General features: G+C 37.4%; 7 protein-coding genes, 1 long non-coding RNA gene and 1 other non-coding gene across 16 annotated transcripts; 2 read left to right on the top strand and 7 right to left on the bottom strand.

Annotated features, from left to right (window-relative positions):
- Positions 1 to 905: 905 nt before the first annotated feature.
- Positions 906 to 4847, bottom strand: AT3G62270 (HCO3- transporter family). The gene is made up of 12 exons (NM_116092.4): positions 4224 to 4847; positions 4062 to 4144; positions 3771 to 3963; positions 3551 to 3689; positions 3308 to 3473; positions 2955 to 3121; positions 2705 to 2878; positions 2536 to 2631; positions 2319 to 2450; positions 1918 to 2237; positions 1574 to 1844; positions 906 to 1488 (listed from the first exon to the last, which is right to left on the bottom strand). Exons 1-12 carry the CDS (start codon positions 4325 to 4327, stop codon positions 1222 to 1224), a joined length of 2112 nt encoding a protein of 703 aa, NP_191786.1. The 5' UTR covers positions 4328 to 4847; the 3' UTR covers positions 906 to 1221.
- Positions 4848 to 8017: 3170 nt separating this feature from the next.
- AT3G62280 (GDSL-like Lipase/Acylhydrolase superfamily protein) lies at positions 8018 to 10003 on the bottom strand. 2 transcript variants are annotated; one of them, NM_116093.5, is made up of 5 exons: positions 9558 to 10003; positions 9263 to 9445; positions 9024 to 9187; positions 8488 to 8758; positions 8022 to 8404 (listed from the first exon to the last, which is right to left on the bottom strand). In NM_116093.5, exons 1-5 carry the CDS (start codon positions 9808 to 9810, stop codon positions 8178 to 8180), a joined length of 1098 nt encoding a protein of 365 aa, NP_191787.2. In that variant the 5' UTR covers positions 9811 to 10003; the 3' UTR covers positions 8022 to 8177. The 2 variants fall into 2 exon arrangements, with proteins under 2 accessions (NP_001326329.1, NP_191787.2); NM_001340151.1 differs by having other exon boundaries at positions 8018 to 8758; positions 9558 to 9846.
- Positions 10004 to 10163: 160 nt separating this feature from the next.
- Positions 10164 to 10236, bottom strand: AT3G62285. Its single transcript has one exon. It is a non-coding gene; the product is annotated as a tRNA-Phe (tRNA).
- Position 10237: 1 nt separating this feature from the next.
- ARFA1E (ADP-ribosylation factor A1E) lies at positions 10238 to 12587 on the top strand. 3 transcript variants are annotated; one of them, NM_001203233.1, is made up of 8 exons: positions 10238 to 10443; positions 10972 to 11128; positions 11439 to 11509; positions 11647 to 11766; positions 11851 to 11969; positions 12069 to 12150; positions 12234 to 12280; positions 12365 to 12511. In NM_001203233.1, the coding sequence occupies exons 2-7, from the start codon at positions 10981 to 10983 to the stop codon at positions 12237 to 12239; spliced, it is 546 nt and encodes a 181-aa protein (NP_001190162.1). In that variant the 5' UTR covers positions 10238 to 10443; positions 10972 to 10980; the 3' UTR covers positions 12240 to 12280; positions 12365 to 12511. The 3 variants fall into 3 exon arrangements, with proteins under 3 accessions (NP_001190162.1, NP_001190161.1, NP_191788.1); NM_001203232.1 differs by having other exon boundaries at positions 12234 to 12275; NM_116094.4 differs by having other exon boundaries at positions 10325 to 10443; positions 12234 to 12587.
- Positions 12588 to 12697: 110 nt separating this feature from the next.
- On the top strand, positions 12698 to 15977 carry DUF7 (agenet domain protein (DOMAIN OF UNKNOWN FUNCTION 724 7)). 2 transcript variants are annotated; one of them, NM_001203234.2, is made up of 7 exons: positions 12698 to 13402; positions 13484 to 13897; positions 14018 to 14266; positions 14451 to 14538; positions 14638 to 14841; positions 14927 to 15031; positions 15126 to 15952. In NM_001203234.2, the coding sequence occupies exons 1-7, from the start codon at positions 12941 to 12943 to the stop codon at positions 15773 to 15775; spliced, it is 2172 nt and encodes a 723-aa protein (NP_001190163.1). In that variant the 5' UTR covers positions 12698 to 12940; the 3' UTR covers positions 15776 to 15952. The 2 variants fall into 2 exon arrangements, with proteins under 2 accessions (NP_001190163.1, NP_191789.2); NM_116095.3 differs by having other exon boundaries at positions 12729 to 13402; positions 14454 to 14538; positions 15126 to 15977.
- Positions 15934 to 19425, bottom strand: AT3G62310 (RNA helicase family protein). 3 transcript variants are annotated; one of them, NM_116096.5, is made up of 7 exons: positions 18977 to 19425; positions 18643 to 18845; positions 17468 to 18552; positions 16971 to 17096; positions 16637 to 16875; positions 16438 to 16556; positions 15934 to 16339 (listed from the first exon to the last, which is right to left on the bottom strand). In NM_116096.5, the coding sequence occupies exons 1-7, from the start codon at positions 19253 to 19255 to the stop codon at positions 16210 to 16212; spliced, it is 2181 nt and encodes a 726-aa protein (NP_191790.1). In that variant the 5' UTR covers positions 19256 to 19425; the 3' UTR covers positions 15934 to 16209. The 3 variants fall into 3 exon arrangements, with proteins under 3 accessions (NP_191790.1, NP_001325530.1, NP_001325529.1); NM_001340153.1 differs by lacking the exons at positions 15934 to 16339; positions 16438 to 16556; positions 16637 to 16875; positions 16971 to 17096 and adding an exon at positions 17099 to 17214; NM_001340152.1 differs by lacking the exons at positions 15934 to 16339; positions 16438 to 16556; positions 16637 to 16875; positions 16971 to 17096 and having other exon boundaries at positions 17099 to 18552.
- A 1073-nt stretch (positions 19426 to 20498) lies between these two features.
- On the bottom strand, positions 20499 to 21092 carry AT3G62320 (Polynucleotidyl transferase, ribonuclease H-like superfamily protein; the record flags this gene model as incomplete). Its single annotated transcript, NM_116097.1, has 2 exons — positions 20499 to 20616; positions 20695 to 21092. The coding sequence occupies 2 exons, from the start codon at positions 21090 to 21092 to the stop codon at positions 20499 to 20501; spliced, it is 516 nt and encodes a 171-aa protein (NP_191791.1).
- Positions 21093 to 21332: 240 nt separating this feature from the next.
- AT3G62330 (Zinc knuckle (CCHC-type) family protein) lies at positions 21333 to 24490 on the bottom strand. Of its 2 annotated transcripts, NM_116098.4 has the most exons (6): positions 24373 to 24488; positions 23799 to 24113; positions 23243 to 23708; positions 22637 to 22938; positions 21999 to 22379; positions 21333 to 21834 (listed from the first exon to the last, which is right to left on the bottom strand). In NM_116098.4, the coding sequence occupies exons 2-5, from the start codon at positions 24111 to 24113 to the stop codon at positions 22023 to 22025; spliced, it is 1440 nt and encodes a 479-aa protein (NP_191792.1). In that variant the 5' UTR covers positions 24373 to 24488; the 3' UTR covers positions 21333 to 21834; positions 21999 to 22022. The 2 variants fall into 2 exon arrangements, with proteins under 2 accessions (NP_191792.1, NP_001326688.1); NM_001340154.1 differs by having other exon boundaries at positions 21443 to 21834; positions 21999 to 22938; positions 24373 to 24490.
- Positions 24491 to 25913: 1423 nt separating this feature from the next.
- Positions 25914 to 26160, bottom strand: AT3G09765. Its single transcript, NR_141564.1, has one exon. It is a non-coding gene; the product is annotated as an other RNA (long non-coding RNA).
- Between the last annotated feature and the right edge of the window lie 727 nt (positions 26161 to 26887).

The raw sequence follows: 26887 nt of genomic DNA on the forward strand, positions 1-26887 counted from the left end.
CACACGTTTTATTTATTACTTAAAAATTTTGTCCTAAGCAATATGAGTAAGTTTAACATTTCGAAAATATAATAAGACATGTTATTTGTATAGAGTAGGTGCAAAACCATTCTTTATAAAAAAACTGTCTATTAAGGCGGTAATACACTTTGTTATCATATTAAGAATGTATGATCTAATTTAACCTAAATACTAATTTAAAAGTTAAAAATTATCACATTTTTTATATATTACCCAAAAATATTTGTCTTACTATGTAAGACATTCAACTAAATAATGTTTCTTTAGACGAAACCAAGATGCTCAAGATCTAATGCGTTGCTAAAATTTTGAAACTTGTTCGTGTAAAGTCTAATATAAAACTAGTGTTATGGTATCTTACCAATAAAAATTAACAACTACTAGTACTTATTAGCATATATATGTATGACTCAGCATAATGTTGCTGGTGTTATAGTATTAATATATTATGATTAGGGTTAATATAATATGACACACGATTTGCTGATGATCATCAATGAGGAGACACGCATTTAATGGATCATAATTTCGAGGAAAGCCATAAATCTTTAAACTGTCTGAAAGTATTAAGCCCATTGGATTCAGTAAGGTTTTCTTCCTTGTTGGATTTTAAGGGAATAGTTGGCCTTAAGATTTCGACTATAATATTAATAAGAAAAAGGTGCAACTTTTAGCCCTTTTTTGTATTTAAATTCTGCGAAGGATCTTTAAAACATTATATTAGTCAAACTAGAATGGTTTTAATCAGGTTAAGTTACTGTACCTACGCGTGGAAAAATGGTCAATGAGAATGTCTTAATCTAATCTCTGATCCGACAATAAAAATCGAGACGCAACAAACACAGTTTAAGACAACCACATAACCAAAAGGCAAAAGCCACTAACTTTTCTTGTTGTTCTTTATTTTCATGTTTCCGTTAGATTTTTTCTCTCGAACTTTCTTTTATCGTGAACGTCTATATTATAAGCTGATGTTTCATGGCTTTATTATTACATAGTATAATGTTTTACCGACATTTGACATGGTATTTAGAGAGATTTTACAATGATTCTAAATCAAGAACAGAAATGCAAACATAATTTTAAACATAGGTAAAAAGAAAAAAAAAACTCAAGAATGCATAAGATACAACATCAATTAATTAACTAATTTTAAACATAATCTCCTCCGGTTTTATCAAGCCTCCATCATCGGTAAACTCATTTCGACGATGATGATGGGTTTAAAGGACTCGGCTTTGGACTATTTTGGCCTTTCCCGGAGAGCCTTGGACTCATCTCACCTCTTAAATCAATCACTCTAGGACTAAACACTTGAGAGAGATTCCGATTATAAACCGGTGTTGAAGTCGAACTAGTAACTTTAGGACTACATGTGTGTCTAAACTCTCCTCTGCTTCTTGTAATAAACTCATCAAGAATCTCAGAATCACATGGATACGAAGCAGTTGATCCCATCTCAGCTTCCTGCAAAATCCAAAATCGGTTAATAAGATTTTTCAAGAAGCTAAAAAAGTGGATTTTGATTCGAATTAGTAATGGAGTCGTTTACCGGTACTGCGAGATGGAACGGTAAAGCGGGTGCTTCTTCGTACTCTGCTGCGTCTAAGTCCTGAAGATGAGCACTTTTGAAGAATCTTGGGAGGATATATTGCCTTACGGGTATCAGAAACATGATCAGTAGAGGGAACATAACTCCAGCGATTGGTATCCACGTGAGACCAAAGCAAGTTAAGAGATAAGTTGTTTGGAAAATTGTGAACATTGCGATCGTTTTGAATGGAACGGTTTCCACGAATGTCGCGTGGTTATCTTCAAGGACCCTGCAAATTTGTTGAGTAATTGAGTAATGATTCTTGAAAGAGTAAAAGAAGATGAAAATGATTGAGACTTTACTTGAATCGACGACTAGGAGCTGTGAAGAGAAGTAAGATTCTTTCCCAGAATTGGTTTCCGGGTAAGCTTTCGATTGCCATGAAGGCAAAGTAGCCCCAAAGGACTGATGTAGGGATCATTTTAAGGAGAGGCATAGCTGCAACACACCCTCCAACCATTACTGCTTGAAGCAAGTTGCTTACTCTCTGTTCTTTGACTTCAATTGGCAATAAATCATCAATCTCTTTCTCGATATCAAACAGAGTCTCATCAACTGGAGCATCGAGATTTCCTGTGAATGTTGTTGCTTGGATTGTTGATTCTCTTAGCTCTTTCAGACCCTACAGAAGAGATAGTTTATCCACCACTTAGCCCCAAACCAAATTACTTTCCATTGAAAAGTTACACAGGATATTCTTTACCTGAGGCTGTTGGTAGACTAATGGAGTCTGCATTTGATTATAAACATCTTGCATGTTTCCATACAACTGTCCTAGACTCGCATTCTGCTTGATGCTTTTGCGAGCAGTTGCAACTAGTCTGTTCCGAAGCAGCTGTGGAAAGAGCAAACAAGAAGCTTAAATCCAAGGCCTGAAGGAGAAAAAGATCCCAAAACAAAAAACGATGCTGGTAAGGTACCTGATATTTTAGTGTTGCTAAGCTCTTAGTATGCATTGGTGATTGAGGGATGACTCCATTTGATGGAGGAATTCCAAGTAGACCACACATTAAGGTCTGAAAATGGCGGAGTAAGTAGTAGATCAAGGTCAAGCAAAAGAAGAAATTACTAGTTCCTGTAGATTCTTACCAGAAATCCAAGAAGAAGCAGATCATAGTGGTAAGAAGATGGTTTTCTCAAATTGAATTCTTTCTGCTGCGCAAGCTGTGATGCTACACTATGATCGAAGTAGTAAAGAACTGCAATCATTGTTGCTGGAATGAATGCTCCAATTATGTAGACAATTGGAACTTGAAGCATCTCCTGAGAAATCAAAGTCACTGTTCATTAGTCATATGTTCTTGTTGGGGTGTGTTTGAATTTCAAGATAAAGACACACCTTTACAACAGTCCAATTCTCATAAGCACCAGGGGACCAAGGATTTGGGCTAAAAAGTCGCCGAGGAATTCCTTTTGGAACATCTCCTGTTGGGATGTAGGAGACACCGGTCCACACCAGAACCATGAGTGGCACACCATAGTCAGCTACTAAACTTCTAAGCCAGCCTGGTCCAAGAATAATGTTTTTTTTAAAAGGAATTAAGTTCTTCCATAACAAGGAATATTTGACTGAGATCTCCCCACTTGTAAGCAATGACTGCTTAATTGATTATTGATTTCTCTCAAGATCCATAGAATAAGGAGATTCCAGATCATGAGAATTAAAGAAAAGTTGACTAAGTGCCTCGTTACCTGTTCCATATCTCCATGATCTTGCTTTTCTGCTTCTAAGTGCAGTTATCAGAAGACCAAAGGAAAGAACCAAAGCAAACATCCCATTTGCAAATCTCCAGGAAGGTAAAAACTCCACAAGTTTCAGATCCTCTCTCGCAGGAGCGCGAAATTCATCGACTAATCCCTGGATATATAATCAAAGCATTAGAGGCAATCAAAATACAATTTATTGGTACCTTAAAAAATTGCAAATTCTTTTACTTTGATGGCTTGTTGCATGAAGAGCATAGCTATAAGAAGGCCAAACAATTCTCCAGCTACTCTGGTGAATCTGTTGATAAATGAACAAGCTCCACATATAGCCAACACAAACAGTATCAACGAAGTCCAGACACAAACCCTACACATATTTAACAAGATTTTAACACCTTATTCCTCACATTTTAACAAGATTAACAATCAAGTTAGGAGAAAACATTACCATCCAGACCAAGCCAAGAATAAATTGCGTCCCAGTTCAGGTCTCCCTTTAGCAAAGTTAAACATGAATGTGTACATAATAACAGTTGGCTCTGCAACTCCGAGTATAAGCAGAGGCTGGCCTCCGATGATCGAGTGAATGATTCCACAAATGGCTGTAGAGGCCAGTGTCTGAACAGCGGTAAGAACTCCATCTACAAAATTACAGAATCTTATTCAAGTTGCGATCTTTTGCTACTAACATTCACAAAGCTGATAACTTTTTTTCTTTTCAGAGGAGAAGATTAAATACCAGTGCTTCGTTCCAACTGTTCGCCGAATGAAATAACAGGAATCGCAGACGCGAAGAATATGTATGTGGTAGGAGCCAGAATCCTACAGAAATGAGAAGTCATATAGGTGAAAAATTCATTAAAACATATAAATTTTGAAAAAAAGTAAACAAATTGAGTACCTAAACCCAGCTTTGATTCCTCCGGTCCAATCTTGTTTGTAGCACATTAACCTTCCTTTAAGATCATTCTTGATACCTTCAAACGGAACAAAAGTCTCTTCCATGGTGGCTTCTCTCTGTAAATTACTCTGTTTTTAAGTTACTCTGTTTTTCGTTTTCTATCAGACAAATCGTCGAACACTTGGAGAGCTTCTTTGGTTAGACACTCGCGAAGAAGAGTTAGAAGATGAGTTTAAACCCGATATGAGGGAGACACGAAAAGGAGACTACTTGAAACCCATATTAGAGAACATTCTCAATACTACAAGTTTAGGGGATAGAAGAAAAATGCACAAAAATCCAGACAATAAGAGCTAAAAGCAAAAAACCAAATATTAAGGAGCTCGTAATAACAATGAATCTCGTTGAAGAAGATTGGGAATGATTCATGGAACAAATTTACATGATTTTTTTTGAGAAGTAATAATGGAGAAAAAGGGGACTGTGTATTGTTTGGATGACAAGAAAGTGACGAAGAGTGGTTTCAGCTGTGCAAATTGCAAAGTATATGTCTTTGGTGGCAAGAAAGATGAAGCCGAAGCATCCCTATATATAATACTAATAATGACGGACATTATTAACAAATCATTAGGAAGGATTAACGAAGCGCGTCAAGTTTTTCGACGGTAAGCTTATAAAAAAATTACTATAATCATTTATAATGTAGCCAGCCACCACCGTTACCTTTGACCTTTTTATTGTAAAAATCATTATTCATCACATAGTTACATGATTTATAATGAGAGAAAAACTAAAAAATTAGAGTTATAGATTGTGTATTCAAATCTCTATCTTTGAAAAGTTTAGTTCAGTTTACGTTATTAAAAATGTTTCTAAGTAATGTCCACATTGTTCCCAAGAAAAGAAAAAGAAAAAACCTTCGATCGAAGACGTCCAATTTTTTTTTCAAAATTTATACTAAAAGTTATAGTATTATTGAGTAAAAATCAAATCTTCTACGTGAGGAAACGACTTAAACATTCATTACCTGCTTTCTTAAAAAGGCAACTGTACGATGTTTTGTGTAAAGGCAAAAAAAGAAGAAGAAAAAAGGGTCACTTTTGGAAGGGGTGGTGGCGAGATAATATACATCTAATCCATACACTGACGTTGTAATAGTAAGAACTCAACCTAACAAATACGAACATCTTTTAATAAACTTGAATAAAGCAGAGTTTGACCTAATTAAATGATCCAATCACCATTCGTTTCATTACCTTCTTTTTTTGTCACTTACTTTAGGAATTGGATTTTAACACGTTAAGTTGTCCTTCCAACATTCTGCTGCAGATTGTACTTACACCGTGTATTAACTGCTTCATTATAAAAATGTAACCACCATCACCATATATCTTCTACTTACACAATAAATATAAACTACATGTTCTTTGTTTTAACATACGTAAATGTATGTATGAAGAGAGGTTGAAGGCCATGTGCTCTGGACAACTCATTTCTTAGCATTCGACGCAACCACAACATACAATATTGGAATTCACAGCCATATATTTCCCAACTACCTTTTTCTAATAAACAATATCATGATGACATCTAATTTATTTCTAGTTCATGCCACTTGAAGTTTATGATGAAACCTCTTGAAGTTTCTATGGAAACATATCAGAAATCATCATTACATGCGTTGGTTTGTTTTTTTTGGTTGTATGATAAGATACATAACAAGAATTCTTGAAAACACTGCAGCCACTTGAGGCTCTTCATCACGAGAAACCAGCCTATTCGATTTCATTTAGAATTCGAGTTATAACTCATAGCTACGTAATTATTAGAAAGTTATTGACTGACTTGCGAATGAAGATCATGTAAATACACGTACGCATTTGGTCTGCACATGTGAGTATGCCTTTTGTAGTCCTTGTTTCTTTGTATATATAGTGGCTTTACTTTCTTAAAAATAAAAATGAGTAGACAATCACAATGAAAGTTATTAGGAAAAAAATGAGTTTGAATTTGAATCCACCGTCTAATTTTGTTTCATTACTATTAAGTTACTATTTTACGTTAAAAAAAAAAACTTAATTTGAACTTGTTTTTCCTCGTTAGAGAGGTTTATTCAATCATAAGTCTGGATTGATGGTTGGACCTAAATAAAAGCATGCTTAAAAAAGATATTTCTATCATTTACTCCTAACGATTGTTACTTTAAAACCTTTTCTATATAAACAATGAATGTCACTTTCTGGTTTATATGCTTCTCATCTTAAATAAGTTTTTGTTTAATTTTGTCTCTATACTTAATTCGAGAAAAGGTCAACTACTATGTGTATACTCCATAGATATTTCCCGGATTAAATTATTGAGATCGAGGACGGGACATGACGTAACATTTAGTTATATATATTACACGAATTTTGTTTAAATTATCATGTAACCGATTAACCACAAATCACACGCCTACGAGTCTATGACATTGAGTTCGATTTTGTCTCTATACGACACGATGAAAAAGGCAGTCAACGACTCATTTATATGAAGTATTATATCGCCTGCCTATGACGTTGAGTTCTTTATACATCTTAACGGGGCGTAATTGTTTCAGTGGATTGGTTACTTGTAAAAATTTTAAAATATCAATTAATCAAGTGAATACTTATTTGGGACAGGTTTAACTGTTTAAGAGTTGTTATATGTTTGACAATAATCGAAGACTGTGACTAACCAAGTAATCGGTGCTCTATTAATTTGTATTTTAGCCATGCATCTAATTTGACATCGAGACTCTTTTCACCGGTCTGGTACAGTTTGTCGAGCCAAGTGAGGGTAACACACTCTATACACTGCTCTAACAGCAAAACTGCTTATTTGTTTTTAATAGTTTGATCAACTTTCATATTAATTATTCATCTAGATTTTGTAAAAGTTGTCCACCAAACTCACACATATCAATTCTTTTTTGAGTATTGTCTAGTTTTTTTTTTTTTTTTGAATGAATAGTATCGTCTAATTTATTCAACACTACAGTGTACATATTATTTGCTACATTATTAAAGATTCAATCATGCATTTCACTCATTTCATGTCTTTTGTTTTTTTTCACAAAGCTAAAATTTTCATATTTAAAATATATATGCTTTTATGATGATGTGCTTAATTATTTTCATCTACCCAATATATTTTATATAGAAGCTGTGAGGAATCTTTGCTTTCACTTTAAAATTCCATTAATACGAGGTTCTTGCATGTTGGACCATCATATATAATACTACCAAGTTAACTTCAAATATGCCAACTTTCGTTTTACACATACACACCATTTACTTTTAGGTACATATCCGTATTCAAATTCAAAGGAAATTAGTACCAAATTTACAAATCCAATAATGATATATGTTGTCGTCCCATACGAGATTAGTAAACCAGATACAACGAACACAATAATAAATATACACTTGATGTGTGTTATGACATCACAATAGTCGAACACAATTTAACTGTGCTTGGTGAATGTATGCAATGCAGTCAAATATTATTCCAACAATAATGATGTCTAGCTAGGGACGACTTTTTTCTATTATGAACGAGCGATAATAATTGAGAGAGAAACATGAAATAAAATATGTGAGAGGTGAAAGACAAAATAGAAAAAGTGGTTGGTCATTTTCTCTCATCATTTCGCATGTAAACACTCGAATTTCAATCTGTAAGAAGATGGAGCCAAAAACATGGTGATAATGGCTCAATATATAGTTTGACTTGACACATTCACTTGATAGCGTAACCATTAGTCATTTTAGTACCATCAATAGTTGGACTGATTAGTGAGATTAATGAACGGCTAAGATCCTTACATGTATATAACACACATTGGTCGTTTTTTTATTTTATTTTTCTGATTATATCGAAAACAAACACTTTATTAACCAAACCAGTCAAATAGATTGATTTGTTCTAGATCTACCAAAACCGGTCAAGGGAATTTTTTGGGTAAGAGTACCGATTCGTCAAAACAGCATCAACGACAAACCGGTTAGCAGCTTCAGTATAGTGAACCCCATCCCATACAATTGCTTTGGTTACATCACGACAAATAGTTGAACCGGGTTGACCACACGTTGCTTTTCGATCATAGTTGTTAGGTCTTCCTCCATAACCGCAACAAGCCATCAACGGGTCCACAAATCCTGAAACCTCATAAACCAAATAAACCAATCAAAACCGGTTAACTAATTAAAATAGGACTTTTATAGATGCGGTCGATACGCACCGTATAGTTTGAAATCGGCGGAGAGTTTATATTTGATGGAGTAAATATCAACGTAGACGAGAGTGGCGTCTTTGAATTGGGATCTCAGTTCGTTGCAGAGACTAAGGAGTCCTTTGTTGAAGGCTTTGGCGACTTCATTGTGAACCCGGAAACAACCAATCGGGTCAAGATCCGAATCGTTATGCAGGTGAATCGCCAATTCTTTTGGTGCACAGCCCAATGGGCCTGTGTTGTGTACCCAAAACTTTCTCCCTCCGTATAAATATACAGTCTTCAGTACAACATACCAAATCACAAATCAGCCGTATTAGGTATGGTTTAATAGTCAACTAGAAAGTTTTAAACAATTGCCCATTTGCCCCAAGAAAGTTGGAAAATCAAATATGGGTAGAGTTTTTTAGTTTTACTTAAATAATGTCCCTGAAGTTTTTAGTTACCGATTTACCACCCTAATAAGTTTATGAAAAAATAAGTTTTGGGGCTAACAGTTTACGTATATGTAAAAATAAAAAAAAATTGTGGAAGAAATGAAGTACCTGTATGGCTTTCTTTATCTCAAGAAGCATGGAAGGAATTTTTTCGACAACGGGTGCATAGGTTAAATTCGAATCATATAGAGCAAGTAAAAGATCGTTTTGTCCAATATCGATCATGTACAACGCGTTTCTAAATCCATTATCATCAATAAGGTCTCTTCTACCTATCAACAAGGAAACATATTTTGTAAGTAATTAAGACGAGATATGTATAAATTGTTTGGGACAAAAGTAATTACCGGAAGAGATAAGTTCTTGAGAACGGTTTTTGAAATGGACGAATTGACGAATTTGAATGGCAAGAGGGAAGGAAAAGATCGGAAGAGCGGTGGCGCCCGAGACTGCGAAATTGACTCCTCTTTTGAAATTTGGTGAAAGTGAATCCAAATATGGACTCAAATATGTCATCTTTAAATGTTCACCTGATCATATATCAAAAGGTTTAATCAAATATATAACATTACATGTACATAAAACATATATTTAAAGAATTGAAACTCTTGTTGAAAAAAAAGAGAAAGAATTGGGACTCACAGTAGAAGTCAACGATGAGTCGACCGTCACCGAGACGACCAGTGCCTCTATGGAAGAAGGTAATGCCATGAGGGAGTCCGATAGGAAGTCCAACTCCAGCAAGAACTCCTCCGGTGTCGGAGTTAGAGTCGCCGAAGTTTATCAATATAGGTTTCTTGTTTGACTTGTAACTAGTTTCAGAGTTAGAGCAAACCAAAAGAGAGAGACATAAAACTAAGAAGAAGCATTGTAGAGAGGAAACAGTGTAATCCATTTCTTTTGAATTCTTGCTACTCAGATAATTTTAATCAAGATTCACGATCTGAAGCTTTTACATATAGTAATGTCTTTGGCTTAGAAAGTCAAATTTTTTGAATGTAAGTCAATAAGTACTATTGCAAGTCGCATTATATAAATCTCTAAATAATCTCAAAGTAAAAGCAATCAATCAACCTATAGATCCGATCGGCCATGTTCTATAAGGATTGTCAGAACTTGTTGAGCTATTAAAATACTCCGTACAACTTATTTGATTAATATGGGCCAAATCCGAAAATAAATGGACCTTATCGAATATTTTGTTCGAAGTCCAGGCCCACTAATCGAGTGCGAAAAAACAAAAACAAATGCGGTGAGCGTGGATCGAACACGCGACCTTCAGATCTTCAGTCTGACGCTCTCCCAACTGAGCTATCCCCGCTACTTGTTATCGAAGCTAAAATAATAAAATAAATACAAATATTTGTAAAAGCGAGAATTTGTGATTTTTTTTGGCAATAAGTAGAGAATAGTTGTGTTCCACGATTCCTCCTCTCACGTTCGAAGACCATTTCTTGTTCTTTGGACGACCATCGGCGACAGTGTTAAGTCTAGAGTCTTCTTCTTCTTCGGCGTAGTTTTTTCCCCGGTAAGTCTCCGTTCATCGCCGAATCTGTATCCCTCTTTCTCTTTTTGTTTACTTGATCGTCTCTTTCGATTATGTATATCGCGATCGGAGTCCGTCATCTCCAGATCTGTGTGTATGCGCTTAATTTCGTTATGGATGTGACATGATTTCTTGTGATTCGTTTCCTTAGGGTTGATAGATCTGTATCCTGCATGATCGTTATAGATAGTGATCTAGATTTGTCTTTTTTCAGATCGAAATTTAGATCTCTTATTGTTAATCATGTTGATTTTATTGAAACTTGCTCATACGAATGAGATCCGAGAGCATTTGGAAACATAGGATTGCTTTGCGTTGTAATTGTTTTCTCAAGTGATGGATATTGAATCTATGTGATTGATGCAAAATGAGTTCCAGAGAATTTATAATCCTAGGATTGCATGATAACTTCTTTGCTTTGTGATTGTTTTCTAAAGTATTTATTCCATATGAATGCTGCAATTGAGTATGCGTTTAGACTGAAGGTGTTATTTGAAAACTCTGAAACAGGCTTGAAAAATGGGTCTATCCTTCGGAAAGTTGTTCAGCAAGCTCTTTGCAAAGAAAGAGATGCGTATCCTCATGGTGGGTCTCGATGCAGCTGGTAAGACTACGATCTTGTACAAGCTCAAGCTTGGAGAGATCGTGACTACGATTCCAACCATTGGTGAGTTTCTAACTTTGCATACTCTTTCTTTCATCTAATTATTATTCATCTCTAAACTTAGTATGTGAAATTGACACATTGTTATGCAATCATCTCAAGGGCTTAGGTTGAATTTTTCGTATCATGGTTGGATTCCTAGATTAGATTGGAACTTGAATATATAGTTGCAAGTTTTTTCATTTGGTTTGCATGCGGTGTACTTCTACTTGCTCAAGGGCATTCATCTTTGATTCATGGTTTGTGTATGATTCATAGAATGAGTGCTTGAATTTTTTAGATCTGTCGTATTGACAATACCTGTTCTTGCTAGGTTTCAATGTGGAGACTGTGGAATACAAGAACATTAGCTTTACCGTGTGGGATGTCGGGGGTCAAGACAAGGTATTGTGATTACAGTCCTTTACCAGCATTCGACAATTACTATAGCTAAATCCTTGATTCTCCATGAGCTGTCCTATTTTACTGAATGGCACTTTCACTATTCCAATATAACCTTTTTTGTTTGCTTGCTCATCCAGATTCGTCCATTGTGGAGGCACTACTTCCAGAACACTCAGGGACTTATCTTTGTGGTGGACAGCAATGATCGTGACCGTGTTGTGGAAGCCAGAGATGAGCTTCACAGAATGTTGAACGAAGTAAAACTCAAACAAAAATCTCCTTCTCTAATGTTACATTATGAAGCAGTTGGCATCATTTTGTTTCCTTTTTGACTGTTGCAGGATGAGTTGAGAGATGCTGTGCTTCTCGTTTTTGCTAACAAGCAAGATCTTCCAAATGCGATGAACGCCGCTGAGATAACCGATAAGCTTGGACTTCACTCTCTCCGTCAACGACACTGGTGAGCCAAAGAAAACCAAACCAAATCTCTTTATTTACCAGATACCTATATCGTAACATGAAAAGCTGATGTAAATCGTTGGTGGGGTTTGTTGAACAGGTACATACAGAGCACATGTGCTACCTCCGGAGAAGGGCTTTATGAGGGACTTGACTGGCTCTCTAACAACATCGCAAACAAGGTATACAACTTTACAATTTTTGAAATCGTATTAGTAAGAAATTGATTGTTAAAGACTTACTCAAATGTGTGATTAACTTGCAGGCTTAGGAGAACAACGTGTGGTTTGGTTTTTAATCGAGGAGAGTCTTGTCTTCTTCCTTCTATCTTTTGTTCTTTCGTCTCAAACTCTTATCATTTCATACTCTTTGTTCTTCGCTCTAATAATTTACAAGTTTTTTTTTTTGTTGCTTTTATCCTATAATTCAGACTCTTATAAAATGGGGCCCAATTTCGGCGGATATTCCAATTTTTTTTTTTTTTTTGCCGGCATCCAATTTCTTTAGGCTTCTGCATTTACCGAATATATTTCTTTGAGATGGCCCAAATTCGTGAGATGAACTTGAAAAATGTTGGAACAGAATCCAAACAGTATTCAAACGGTATAACTAAGAGAAATCAAAATCAACGTATTTTGATTCCTATATGTCATCAAGTATACTAATAAAAAAAAAAACTGAATTTAGAACTAATCCGCAAATCTGATTGGATGGGGGCAGCACCAGTACAAAGAGCTACAGTTCCCGATTTAATCATAATTAAATACGTTGTAAGAAAAATGAAGAAGAAGTTAATTAATAGTAGATCTCCACTACACTTTTAACAATTACATACACTCAAAATCTTAGCGGCATTTTTTCTAAAGGTTTCCCAAAGAAGGAGAGCTCACTTTATCTTTCGTCTCTCTTCTTAGGTCTAGGGTTCTGGTGGAGAAGATTGTGGTTGTTTCTTAGGGTTTTCTGAGAGAAAGCATGTTGTTAACTACGGGAAGAAAGGAGAAACTCTCTGTTTCTAAAGGTTCTGAAATTGAAATCTCGTCTCAAGAGTATGAGTATGGTAGTGGAAATGTCTGGTATTGTGTCATTCTCGAAGAAAATCTAGCTAAATCGAAGCGGAAGAAGCTCTCTGTCCGTCACTTGGATCCTCTGCTCAAGTATGATTATTCTCCTCCGTTAATCAAAACCACCGTGCATCGTTTCATGCGTCCAGTTCCGCCGCCGGATCCATTTCCAGAGGTCGATTTTGAGGAAGGTGACGTGGTTGACGCTGCTTATAAAGGTGGTTGGTGTTCTGGCTCGGTGGTTAAAGTTTTGGGAAATCGGCGTTTCTTAGTGTATCTTAGATTCCAACCTGATGTCATTGAGCTTCTACGAAAGGATCTGCGTCCCCATTTCGTTTGGAAAGATGAAGAGTGGTTTCGATGCGAGAAACAAGTAAGTGTCTGAGAGTTTTCTCTTTCTCTTCATTGAGTTTGATTCAACACTAAATCATGTTATTTTTTGTTGTTGTTGAAGCAATTGATTGAGTCAGATTTTAGTGCTGGAAAGTCTGTTGAAGTCAGAACCAAGGTAGACAAATTGGGCGATGTTTGGGCTCCGGCTATGGTCATTAAGGAGGATGAGGATGGGACAATGTTGGTGAAGTTGAAGACTTTGAAGGAGGAAGAGGTTAATTGCACAAAGATAAGCGTTTCTTATTCCGAAATCCGACCTTCGCCATTGCCTATTGGTTTAAGAGATTACAAATTGATGGAAAACGTGGATGCGCTAGTAGAGTCTGGTTGGTGTCCTGGTGTTGTTAGTAAAGTTCTTGCTGGGAAGAGATACGCAGTGGATTTGGGGCCAAACAGGGAGAGTAAGGAGTTTAGCCGCTTGCAGTTAAGACCTTCTATAGAGTGGAAAGATGGAATTTGGCATAGAAAAGAAAAGGTACTTACTTCGTGCTTCTTAAATGAAACAACACCATTGTGTGTATTTGTTGTGTTGGATCCTTTGTGCATCTTTTTGGAAAACATACATTGTAATCTGATTTTTGGTTCCAATTTTTAGGTTTCAGGTAGCGAGGAAAGTTCGCATGCAGTTGAAGAAACAGCTGCTTCAACCCGCATAAGGATCACTGTTCGAACTGCCTTGAAAGAGAAAAAAGCTTTGGGTACTGGAATCAATGTGAGGACGACACGCTCTTCTAGTGGAGCTATGCATAACCCTCTTCCTGCCTCTTTCAATGGAGGAGATGTTGCAGAGGCTGGTAGAGTATCTGTCACTGTGAATGAAACACCGCTCTTCGAAACTGCAGCTGTGAGTTAGATATTTCCTCCCGTCCCTCTCTATCTCTAGTTGCACGCTATTTTAACAGTCTTAAGTTTTGAATCAACGAGTTAAGGTTATAACTTTTTCAGTGAATGTAACTTGCTTGAAGCAATCTTGCTCCAATGACATAAATTATTGGGTAATTAGGGTTAACTTTGTGTGTTTCCTGCAGCAGTTATCTGGAGAACTAGGGAATAGTTTGGCTGATGTTGTGATGAATGAGAGCGCTCCAGTCACAAGCCAACCGGAGATAGCAGCACGTAAGTGTTATATCATTCTTTACCTTCACAAGTATGATGGTTATTTTTATTGGTAGTTGTTTGTGTCCCGAAATGAATCTACATATTTACTGATTCTAGCAAAAGAGTTTCACCCATCGGTAGTCCTGGGCGTAGCTGCAGCAGTCAAAACACAAGGAAAAACAACTCCGAAGAAGAAACTTCAAGCGATGAAGAATCAAAAGAGCTCTACAAATGATTCTGTTGGAGAGAAGGTGAGTGTTAACAAGAGGAAAAGAGGACAGCCACGCAAGTTCATAGTCGCAGAGCCTAAGCAGAAGATTGGTATGGTGTCTTAACTTTAGTGGATAAGTAAACCAGCATTTGTTTCTTTGCAATCTTGAAACATTCTTGGCATAATAACATGTAGGTGTGTCTGGTAATAATTCAAAGGCTGCCACTATTGAACATGCCGATATGACTGATGATGATAGGCCTCTCGCTTCATGGGTCCACACTGGAAATTCATCATCGGGTACTGCTGGATTAAATGCTGACACATCTTTTACACAGTTGGTGCTCTTTTAGCTTTCGGTTCTCATTGTTTTGCTTTTCACCTTGTTCCACAGGGCAATCTGTTTCTCGGACTCCTGATATAGGGCTTAATACAGTTGTGGAAAAGCATGTCGATATTGTGGAAACTCCCCCAGGGAGAGAGTCGACAATGGTTCTGCCATTTGTAAAGAAGTCACAGCTTTGGAAAGTCCTTGAATCAATGGAGGTCTTCAAAGTCGTGCCACAGAGTCCACATTTCAGCCCTCTGCTAGAGAGCGAAGAAGAGTGCCGTGAAGGAGACGCCATTGGTAGAATGGTGATGTTTAGTTCGCTGTTAGAGAAAGTCAACAATCTACAAGTCGACGATCCAATAAGCTCGATTAACAGGATCGACGAGTGTTTCCTCAAGCTTGAGAAACACGGGTTCAATGTTACAACACCTCGATCTAGGATAGCCAAGATACTGTCCATTAAAGAAAGGCAGACATGCGCATTGGAGGAATTAAAAGCTGTTGAGGAAAAGATCACAGAGAATGACAATAAAAGAAGGAAGTATGAAGAAGATATTGTTGAATTGCAGAGGCAAGAAGTGTTGATGAAGGAAGCAAAAGTCACACTAGACAATGAGATAGCTCGGATGCAGTCTCAAGCAGCTGTTCTTGACCAAGAGGTTCAGAATGTAGATCACGAATTTCAGGCAATTCTCGCTGCCCCATGGAAATAAGCAAGTCGTTGATCAAACCTTTGTGTTTAAGAATAATTGAGATCTCTGTACGTTGTTGGTAGAAAACATAACTTTGACTAATATATCAAGTAATGTCTCTGTTCGCCTTGCGTCTCGTATCTCTTTTCTCTTTCAGATTTGTCAATCATGAATCATATATGAAAATTATAATCTTCCAAAATTATTATTGCTAATTGTCATAACTCATAGAGAAAGCCTGAAAGGGAACTCAGTAATAAGAATCTTCAAAGCTCTTAAAAGAAACAACCATTTGGGTCAAATGCAAATATTTGTTTCAACACAACAGCTCCGAAAACGATAATTGCTAGAATCTTATGATCAAATAGGTAACTATAATTATGAAACAGGCTTCACGGATTGGTCCTCTTGTCCAAGTAGAATCAGATGCCGACATGAGAGGATAAGATTCTCCTTCATTTCCGGTTCTTCTTGCTCTCTTCCTTCTCCCTTTCTCTCTTCTTATAAAGCTTCTCGATTACACGTTTGGCTTCACAGTTGGGAAAGTTCGAAAGATCGTAATAATGAGAAGCAACATCAACTAGCCTATGAATCCACATGGCAAAAGAGAGATTTTTTTAGAAAAGAAAACCTCCGAGAGATAATAACCAAAGAAAACAAGAACACGAAATGCAAGAACTTACCATTCACCACGAATGTCTGTCACAGTTCTGATGAAATTCCGGCTAGTCAAAACATATTCGTTGTAGATTACCCACTCCGGTTTGTGATCCAAGCAATTGGATGGATGCAAATGAACCACCTGCCAATATAACCATCAGATTAGAACAAAGAGAAACATTTTAAATGGAAACAACCTAAACTGAATTTGTTTTGACATACTTGGTTGTCTTTGACGGTCAAGTAATGGCCAGTACGTTCTAAGTGAGCCACTTGCATGAAATAACCGGCAAGCATGGCCTTCCTTATGTTGATGTAGTAGTCGCGGCTGTTAAAATCAGTGCTGCACATCTTCAGGTTGAATCTTGACATTATCCGGACTAGCTGCTGTCTAACATTGTCTGCAGATTTCATCGCTCTATTGTTGATGAAGTTTTCATAGCACCAATTTGGATCCTCATCTGCGAGAATTCACATTGATCAAGTTAGTTACAGTCATTACATTTGTCTAAAGCAACTATAAACCAATGAGGAAGATAAAGGGATAATCACTTACTGTTTTGCTTGAAAGCGTGGTAGACATTCAACAATGTGAGGTGATCTCCCTCAATGTGTCCAAACCTAGCTTTAGCTTCATCTGCTGCTTTTTGAGCCTCTCTAGGCCGAATAAAGCAATTCGGTACTAGAGAAAGAATTGGTAATTATAACAGAAGAGGTCCAGGGAAGAGGTCAGCAGATGCATAGAGGCGATGAGACTGATACCATTTGCTTCATGAGAGAGAATAACTGAGAAACTGCAACTATTTGCATCAACAATTGCTTAGGACACCCCCTAACCATGGATATGCAGAATCCACACTAGAGACAGCTGATGACAACCTAACTCTATTACTTAATTCTAAATGACAATTATACACATGAACGATAAAAGATGAGATCTAATGCACATTAGAATATATGCAGAATGGAAACTGCCAGCAAGTTTACGCCTACCCTTAACTACATACCTAACCCAAGGTAGCAAAAACAAAAAGATAAAGGTAAAGGGCGTACCTGATAGCATAGCTGAAACTGAGAGAATCTCGTTTGAGCAGTTGAATTCAGGACTGACTATGAGCATCTTTGCCATCTGTGGATCCAAGGGGAACTCACTCATGATCTCACCTGTCTTTGTCAAGTTACCATCATCATCCAGTGCTCCCAAGTAATTCAAAACTTCTAAGGCTCGCATCAGTGTTTCGGGAGCAGGGGGATCCATAAAATCAAAGTGCACCAAGTCATCAATACCCAGTTTTTTCAAGGTCAGAACTGTATTTGCAAGGTTTGATCTCAATATTTCAGGATACGTCTGCGGCTGCAAGTCATTATTAAAACTCTTCTCTGTGTAAAGCCTGAAGCATTTTCCAGGCCGTGTTCTACCGGCACGACCAGATCTCTGGTGAGCACTTGCCTTTGAAATTGGGGACACCAACAAAGACTCAACACGGATTCGAGGGTTATAGACTTTTTGCTTAGCAAAACCAGGGTCAATGACGTAGACAATCCCATCTATGGTGAGAGAAGTCTCAGCAATGTTAGTGGAGACAACAATCTTTCTCCCAGGAGGACCACCTTCTGTTACAGGCTCTGGAGCAGGATCAAATATCTTCTGCTGCATCGCAGGTGGAAGAGTAGAATACAGTGGCACTACTTTAATAGGCCCCACTTGATCCCCAAGATTACCAACCTCTTTATTGATTTTGCGGCATGCATCTTCAATCTCCTCCTCCCCAGTTAAGAAAACAAGAATATCGCCAGGTGGCTCACACATGTGAATCTGGACAACAGTTCTAATAGCAGCCTCAAGATAGTCCCTCTCAGGCTCCTGAGTGTAAAAGATCTCAACTGGATGAAGCCTACCAGGAACTTTCATCAGAGGAGCACCGCTAAAATAATCCTGAAACTTTTCAGCTTCTAGAGTTGCACTCATCACAACTAACTTAAGATCAGGTCTATTTTTCAACACTTCTTTCAGAAGACCAAACAGCACATCTGTGGCTAGAGTCCTTTCGTGGGCCTCATCAAGAATAATGACTTTGTATCTCTCTAGAAGAGGGTCCGCCATTGCTTCTCTCAGGAGCATACCATCAGTCAAGTACCTGGTCATAGTGAGTAACACATGATTAGATACAAGTCCACAAATACATCAATTATAAAGATGAGAAGCTAAAAGAAGAGACAATGCTTACTTAAGAACCGTTCTGGGGCTACTGCAGTCCTCGAAACGGATGCTGTAACCAACTTCTTCCCCAATAGTTACATCCATCTCTTCAGCAACACGACGGGACACAGACATGGCAGCAACTCTACGAGGCTGTGTGCATCCAACCAACCACTTCCTACGCTTATCCGATGTTTCAGCATCCACAGCATCTATCACAAACTGTGGAATCTGTACAAATAAACAAAATTCAGCATTAGCCTTTCATTCTCTAGACAAAAGAAACTCTCCTCCATATACAATCATTCCCAAGCCTACATATCAAATTCCAAATATCTGAATGGAAAAGATGAAAACTTTACCTGAGTAGTTTTACCACTACCGGTTTCACCAACCAGAATTAGGGTTTGATTGTTGTTCAACGTTTTGAGAAACTCCTCTTTCTGCAGCCAGACAGGTAGAGTCCTCCGTTTCTCCAGAATGTCATAATATCTCTGTGAATAAGGCTTCCCGTTCCATTTATTGATCAGACTGTTGATTCCGCCGTCGGGAAGACCACTGGTTTTGGCGTTCTTCGCCGGAGCAGACGGATCGTCCATAACATCGAACAGACTAATTTTCCTCTTTCTCTCAGTACCCATCACGATACTTCTCTTACGAACAAATTACGGAGGTAAGAGAGATAGGACGAGGAAGCACAAGGCAAGGCCTTTAGCAAGAAGCAAGAACGATGATGAATGAAAATTTTATGAAAGCTAGGGTTCGGCTGCGTGAGTTAGAAGAAGAGAGAGGCGGCTTAAGTTTAATTATAATTTTCAATTTGACCCCAAATCTAAACAATATATACTTTAGCCCCCTCAAAATATTTGGAAAAGGAGCCAAGTGTTAGTTATGTTGGCTAATATAGGCTTTTGTAATAAGTATAAAGTTGTCAGGCCGGCCCAATATCTGAATATACTGAAATTATCGTCTTAACACTTCGAATTCATATTTTACTGGAATAATGAGGGTACATGATGAATCCAAGTGCTCAAGATATACTTGCATCTTTATAGGTAAAAGGGAATTTCAAAAGCCACATCATTTGGAGAGGAAACCGAAGAGTCGAAAGTTAAATGCATGTAGTACAGCTGTCTTGACCTTTAAGATTCATGAGGCAAATATTAGTAATGTCATAACGTTAGATTTCAAAAGCCACATCATTTGGAGAGGAAACCGAAGAGTCGAAAGTTAAATGCATGTAGTACAGCTGTCTTGACCTTTAAGATTCATGAGGCAAATATTAGTAATGTCATAACGTTAGATTTTATCTTCCTGAATAAGTTCTTCATGGCAACACATAAACCATTCCATCAAGTCTTCAAAATGCAATAATGCCTAAACTGAAACAAATCTTCTGTACACAATCAGACAGACTAAAAAGGTCTAATAACGATTGTAGGCTTATCCATTGTCTCTGCCGTTGGATTCCAGTACCCATAATTTTAAATTTTTAAAAGAGCCCAACTGTTCCAGGTTTGTGGGCTAATAATAGATTTGTAATAGGTTTTAAAATTTCAGGCCCAGCCCAATAATTAACGAGATGACAAGCCGAATATTTGTACCTTTTATGGACTAAATTATTTTGGTGAGAAGATTCAACCCTTTGGTAGCCGGGTAAAGTAATGGGGGTTGCGATTTACGAATGTCGCGTGTTGCAAAGTGATGAAGTTTCTAACAAGTAACAATCCCATACGGGCATACCTTACCAAATATTAGACCTTGGGGCCAAAATGATTTAAGATGGTGACAAAATCGTCCATTGAACTGCAGGCAATTGACGAGCAAAACAAGACAAAACATAGGAGAGACCGAAACAAACAAAAAAACAAACAGAGGCATGACTCAATACATAGCTTCTCTAATCAAATTCCCAACTTTGAAAGCCAAGTAAGCATTCGCTGCTGCAAGATTGATCTGATCCTCGGTAAGACTGTCATTGTCCCAATCTTCATAGATAGGGCTTGTTGGTTTCCAAAACGAGACCCAATGACTGAAATGAAGTTTGATCTCGCCACGAATCTAGCTGAGAGAGGCCCACGACGAAGGTCCGATATCAACGGCATTCTTGCAGGTCAAACCACACTCGCTCTTGAGCATTTTCAAAGCCTTGTTTATACCAACACCTGTAAAGGTGAAATCTGGAAGATTGAGGAAATTGGTGAGAGAAACGGGCAGCTTATTACCTTGTACATAAGGAAGCGGGATTATTAGGCAATTCTGGCCATCACTGAGCTCGAGAATCACGAGCTTGCTCTCCGGTGGGTATTCGCTATCGCCTCCTACAACCGATCGTTCTGTATCCAGACCGATGATTTTGTTCGCGTTTTCTTTATTACACAGAAATGTTCTCACTTCACTGGTAATGTCTCTGTCATTTCTAGCCACTGTCACTCTGATGCGACCACCATATCCAGTTTCTACAGTGGATGTCGACATCTCTCAAAGGTAAGGAGAGAATGGGATATATGTTTAAAACTTGGGAGATGCGTCCGCCATTATATAGGCGTAAAGGGAATAACAAAAGTCGCACCTTTGGAGAAGAAAACGAAGAGACAATACGACCCTTTTAATGTCACCACAAAGTTCTTTCAAGTTCCAACCAAGCTCTGCATTATTAATGTCACCACAAAGTTCTTTCAAGTTCCAACCAAGCTCTGCATCTTTATTGGGAAGCGCGGAAGTCGCAACTTTTGGAGAGGAAAACGAAGAGTCAAAACATAACTAATGCACGTCAGAACGAGATTTGGGGAAACTTTGAAATTAGTATTAAACAAAGTTCTTCCGATCAAGTTTTGAGACGTTAGCTCCTGGAAAGCAGAGAACTCTTGCAAACCATGGCCAGACAGAATCCATTTTGACAGAAGCAAAAGAGATTCATATGCACAAATGAAACATATCTCAAAGAAAACAATATCTTTAAAGGCTAAACTACGAGTACAATCATAATGGTTTTATCACTACTCTTAAACAAGAAATCTTTAGATATTTAAAAACAAAAGCCAAAGGATAGTGGTATTCAACATTACTACATATGAGAGTGACGTAACAGCAAGGAAACAACCCTTAGTTTGCTCATTGTCTCCAAGCCACATTGTGTACAACCTAATAAGAATTCAGATTACCTACAACCCTTGGTTTGCTCGTTCGTCGTAACACATATTCAGCAGAGTCGCAGACCCTGAAATTTTCAAACAACTTTTTTAGGCCACAAAGTAGGGAGAGACAAAGATGAACTCTTCAAAAATCCACAATGTACACTTCGATCTGCTACTCAATCAAAACCATAAACTCCAAGAACAGCACATTACTAACTTTCATCTTCATAGAGGAGAAACAACTTACCAAACAAGTTCTGACTACAGTCATCTAATAACGATTGTAGGCTTTTCCATATTCTTCACGTCTCTGGCGTTGGAACCCACCATAATTGTTGTCTTGATGCCTTGAAGAATAGTTATCTCCATGATTTGGATATCTTCCCTTGGAATCCATTGGCATATTGTTTCCACCATAGGGAGGAGGATTTGAAGAGTAGCCATCATCAAACTCAGCATAAGGAGGAAACTGTCTATAGTTACCATAACTCAGACCAGAGTTTTGCTGCCGTGCTTGCTGTTGACGTCTCTGAGCATCGAGTTGAAGGAAGTCATCCCATTGTTTAGCATTCATACCCCTTAGTCCAGCCAGTTTCTTCATGTAACTCTCTCTCAGTTCCCGGATTGTCTATAAACTCGCACAAATTGATGTCAGAAGCTGAAATTCCTCAACAGGAATTGCATTTCACTAGGAGATTGGGGACTATATTACATATGGAGAGATCCACTGCCATCCAATACTATGAGCAACTAAAATGTAAAAAAACATGAAACCTTCATAGTTGGAACTCCTAGGAATTGCGATTTCTGAGGTGATAGAATTCAATCCAGCCTATACTCGGTTTTGAATCTAAGAAAAACACATTCAGTCACTGGATCTCTTACCTCACGATGCTTGTTGTTCTCCTCATCTTCTTCCTTATCGCGTTTCTTTTCAAGCTCCAATGCATCCCTCGTATATTCCAATTCTAGTTCTTCTAACGTTTGTGGGAAAGGAGGGCGTTCAAACTGATGACTCACCTGAATATCGCTGGAGCCACCCATTCTCTCTTGATCCCATCTTTCAGACCTATAACCACTCACCTCAGGCTTTTGCCTATCATACGGTTTATCCCATCCACTATAACGAGGTCTCCCTGGAGATTTCGAATGTGTAGAACGACTCCGAGCTCTGTCACTACCATAAGCTTCATAAAATGAATAATAATGTTAACTGCCTGACCACGAGACTGAATGAAAGGTTACAGCTAGAGTAAGATACGTGATCTCAACTTCATTCAGAGAAGATCGAGCAAAAGTTCAGTAAACATTTATTTACTTCAGAACTGTACAAAATGCTTGAACAAAAGGACTTACCTTTGGCTGCAAAATAAAGACAAGGAATGGACACTTTCGGCCAAAAAAAGCCGGAAAACGACCAATCAACTTCCTTAAAGACAAGACTAAAATAGAAAATAACCAGGTCTCTAAGGTATCCTATCCTGTCCCTACCTTGTGGTGATCCTCGAGGAACGTTTCTCTGATTCTCACGAACACGAGTCTCTTCGCGGAAACGATTATCCACAAACTTATCTTGCCTTCCAGAGCGCTCTGGGAAACTTGACGAACCATGTGATGGCAGCTGCTGCCTTTGAGGTTCAGAGTTTCGAGCACGTGATGGTCCAACAGAAGTTCGCCTAGGTGACCTGGATCTGCTCCTGTGAGAAACAGAAGAACTTTTCATCTCACCATCCTCCTTAACCTTGTGAACAGCATCAACACCTTTCCTCAAGATCAATCTGTCCTTGCCACTAACAATTATGAACTTCTCATCCAATTTAATCTTGCAGCTGGTCTCCCTTTCAATACTTTCCATAACTTTCTCAGTAAACAAAACTCTCACATTATTGTCCCTAGCTGGTACCCTTTCAAAGAATTCTTGAGACTTCCTATTGGCACCAAGTGTAGATGGACATCCCTAACATAAAGAACAAAGAGTAATGATGCAACAATCAGATAGACAACCAAATGATGCATATACTACAAAAGGAGTTAGTTTGAGGATTACCTGAGTAAAATGACCAGACTCGCCACAAATTTTACAGATCATCTCTTCCTCTTTCCTCTTCTTCCAATTCCTCTCAGTAGCTTTGGATTTAGCCTCCCAAACCTTAGCTTCACGGCTAGTGAAATCAGTTGGTACAGAGTTGGGATCAGGAAGTTGCTCTTCTTCTTCATCACATCTTTCTTCAGAACGTTGTTTGACAGGTTTGTCTTTGTCTTGGATATTGTTGTTGGTCACAGCACTTGCAGGACCAGTATACTCCTTGTAGATTTCACTAAAGTCATCATCAAGCTCTGGATCTGATCTAGTGCTTTCCATCTGATAAAAAAAAAAACACAAACTTTCAATTTCAATTTTCCACAAAGACAATGATTCAATCCAGAGTTCATTCATCCGTAGAAGACTCTATCACTAAGAATTAGAAAAATTGTGAATTTAGAAGAAAGACACCAGATTTTTCCACAAAAGACAAATAACATAATTATGAGAAAATTCTTCATTAGTCAATACGATTAAATCAAAAAAGTTGCCATCTTTCATAGAGATAAACGAAATTTAAAATTAGGGTTTATCCTACCTTGCGAGGTGCGAATCAATGGCGACCCAAATTCTGGGAAACGAGAAGAAGAAGATTGCTGAACGAGACAAATTAGCTATTAGGGTTCGGTACCTGTGTGTGTGAACTGAAATTTTACAGCTCCCAAAATTCAATTTTTAATTTCTTCTTTTGAACCTTCGTATTCTGTAAATAACACATATACCCTCAACTAAAAACCGTCGTCGTTTTGTAAGTTGTCACGTTCTTTATTAATAACCGGCGTCGTTTTACTTATGGTAATCAGAATGAGTTGATCTACAAAAAAAAAACATATTATTAGAAATCTTTTATGCATGCTCTGAAATCTCAAACGAGTTCTTATTATTATACATTGAAGAAGAGGAGTGAAAACAAAACTTTAAAATTGTAAGTAAAAGCCATTTATCATTAATCTAGAGTAGTTAAGAAAAAAAACAACAACATTATATCGTATTAAATCTGCCATTAGAAATGATGTTTGCTCACTAGATTAAATCTAGATTTGCAAAGACTGATGTTTGCTCACTAGAAATGTTTCTGTTGAAAATCGGGAAAACACCAATGTATCTTTGTTCGCTGCCATTGTTGAGGGTCAAAAGTCAAAACCGAGGTCTTGAGATGCACAGCATAGTCATGAAGACGTTCGGGAAATTTTATATTTATCGTTTTGTATGTTCCTGTAACTATATATGTCTTTCCCAAATCCAATGCAAATAGCAATAGAGGCATAAAATCTACAGAGAAACAACAAACATATGTTAATATTCAAATTATATTATCAATTTTTTTATTTTTTTTTTAAGTATATATAAATTTGCTTTCATAAAATTTGCAAGTTTGAGACGAATTAAACGTACGACATATAACCTGGACCATGTTGCATGCAACTGCGTTGGATAAACTTTCCGGTCCTCTCTTGATTTACACTTGATTCAATTTTTTCCCGACAGCTAAAGTTTAGGTTATAATATTAGTGATGATTAACGAAAACATTGTCATTACAATACTTTCAAACAAAAATTGAGGAAATTAGATTTGTTGAAATGATTATATCACAGGTACAAAAAAAAAAAGGAAGACAAAACTAAAATTCACTGACGATATCGAAAACGTAACCAATTTTTGTAATCCTTGCATATGCAAAGACTCATGATAGCTAGTCAACCAAATTATGTACATGATAATTAGTACCTTAACTCTTGGATGCAGACCAAACCACAAGGCCCTATAACTCGACATAAGGTTAAAGTTGGGCACACTGTTCTTGGATCATGAAAAATGTAAGAGCAAGGAGAACAACTGATTTGTGTGTCGATTTCACCTGGATGGTCTCTTGAAAAAGTCTCTAGAAGAATAGTTAGCGAGTTCTCGTCATCATGAGTCCTTGATCCAACAACAATTTTTGGGTTTGATGGGAAAGGACAAACCAGATGTTTTCTAACGAAATAGGTGGATTTGATCATCGATCTCCATTGTTTCGATACCGACTTGAATTGAATTAGAGATCTCACTGGAAGGTGTTGGATGATCTCTCTTTTACTAAATCCTCGGGTAGGACGGCAATCGTTTTAGGGTTTCTTCCCCTTTTTGCCACCTCCAGATTTGCAATAAGGGCTTAGGTTTCCTTTTAGCTTTATTCAATTGTTATTACAAATTTTTCAATATTTCTTTCTCTTACTAATCAACAGCATGTGAAATTACATTAATAACCCAAATGAATAATATGTAAACTTTATCGATTTACCCCATGATGCGTAAATAAAGTATTAATCGCTTATGTGACCATAAAGAAAATGAAATCGAATAATATCGCAAAGGTTCAAAATTCAATATAAGATAAACAATTTTAAAATAACACATTGGCGTCGTCCCTAGTATGGACTTACAAAAACACATTCATATATTGCCTGCCTCCTATGCTGGACCATCGTTCTTCGCGGTCCCGAAAAAGATTGCTTTCTATGTATAAATATATATAGTCACGAAAATTTAAGAATCTAAACCGCTTTTTATATATATTTCAGTAACAAAAAAGTTAGATGATTGAGTTGAGGGTGCTTTACCAACTGATACAACGCTTGGTCACACATATCTCTTTGTTCTTGCAATTTCTTAGAAAGCAAGCTAACCTAATTTTCACCACTTGCTTTTACACATAACTGGTTAAGCTCTATATCTTGATGGCATATAGATTTCATGCATCTCCTGATTTCTCCGCTATAAAAAGTAATAGTCGCACGTCCCAAAGTTTCATGTTTAGGCAGCAACTACAACGACGCTATTAACCTAACAGTTTCTGCTCGTTCTTGTCTGAGTTTTCCTGAAGAAATATCATGAAGAAAGATTTTTTGTTTATCGATTAGTTTGGTTAGGGCGATAGCTATTTGAGTTCGGAGTTTCGCATCTCCATCGATGAGTAGCCTTCGACGACACTCTTCATACCAATGGCATGTGTGAATATGGTGATCATCATTAGAAGCATTAGGGAAAGGCAGTTCTCCAATGCTTCGTTTGA

Source organism: Arabidopsis thaliana, chromosome 3, assembly GCF_000001735.4.
Source record: "Arabidopsis thaliana chromosome 3, partial sequence".
NCBI classification, from domain to species: domain Eukaryota; kingdom Viridiplantae; phylum Streptophyta; class Magnoliopsida; order Brassicales; family Brassicaceae; genus Arabidopsis; species Arabidopsis thaliana.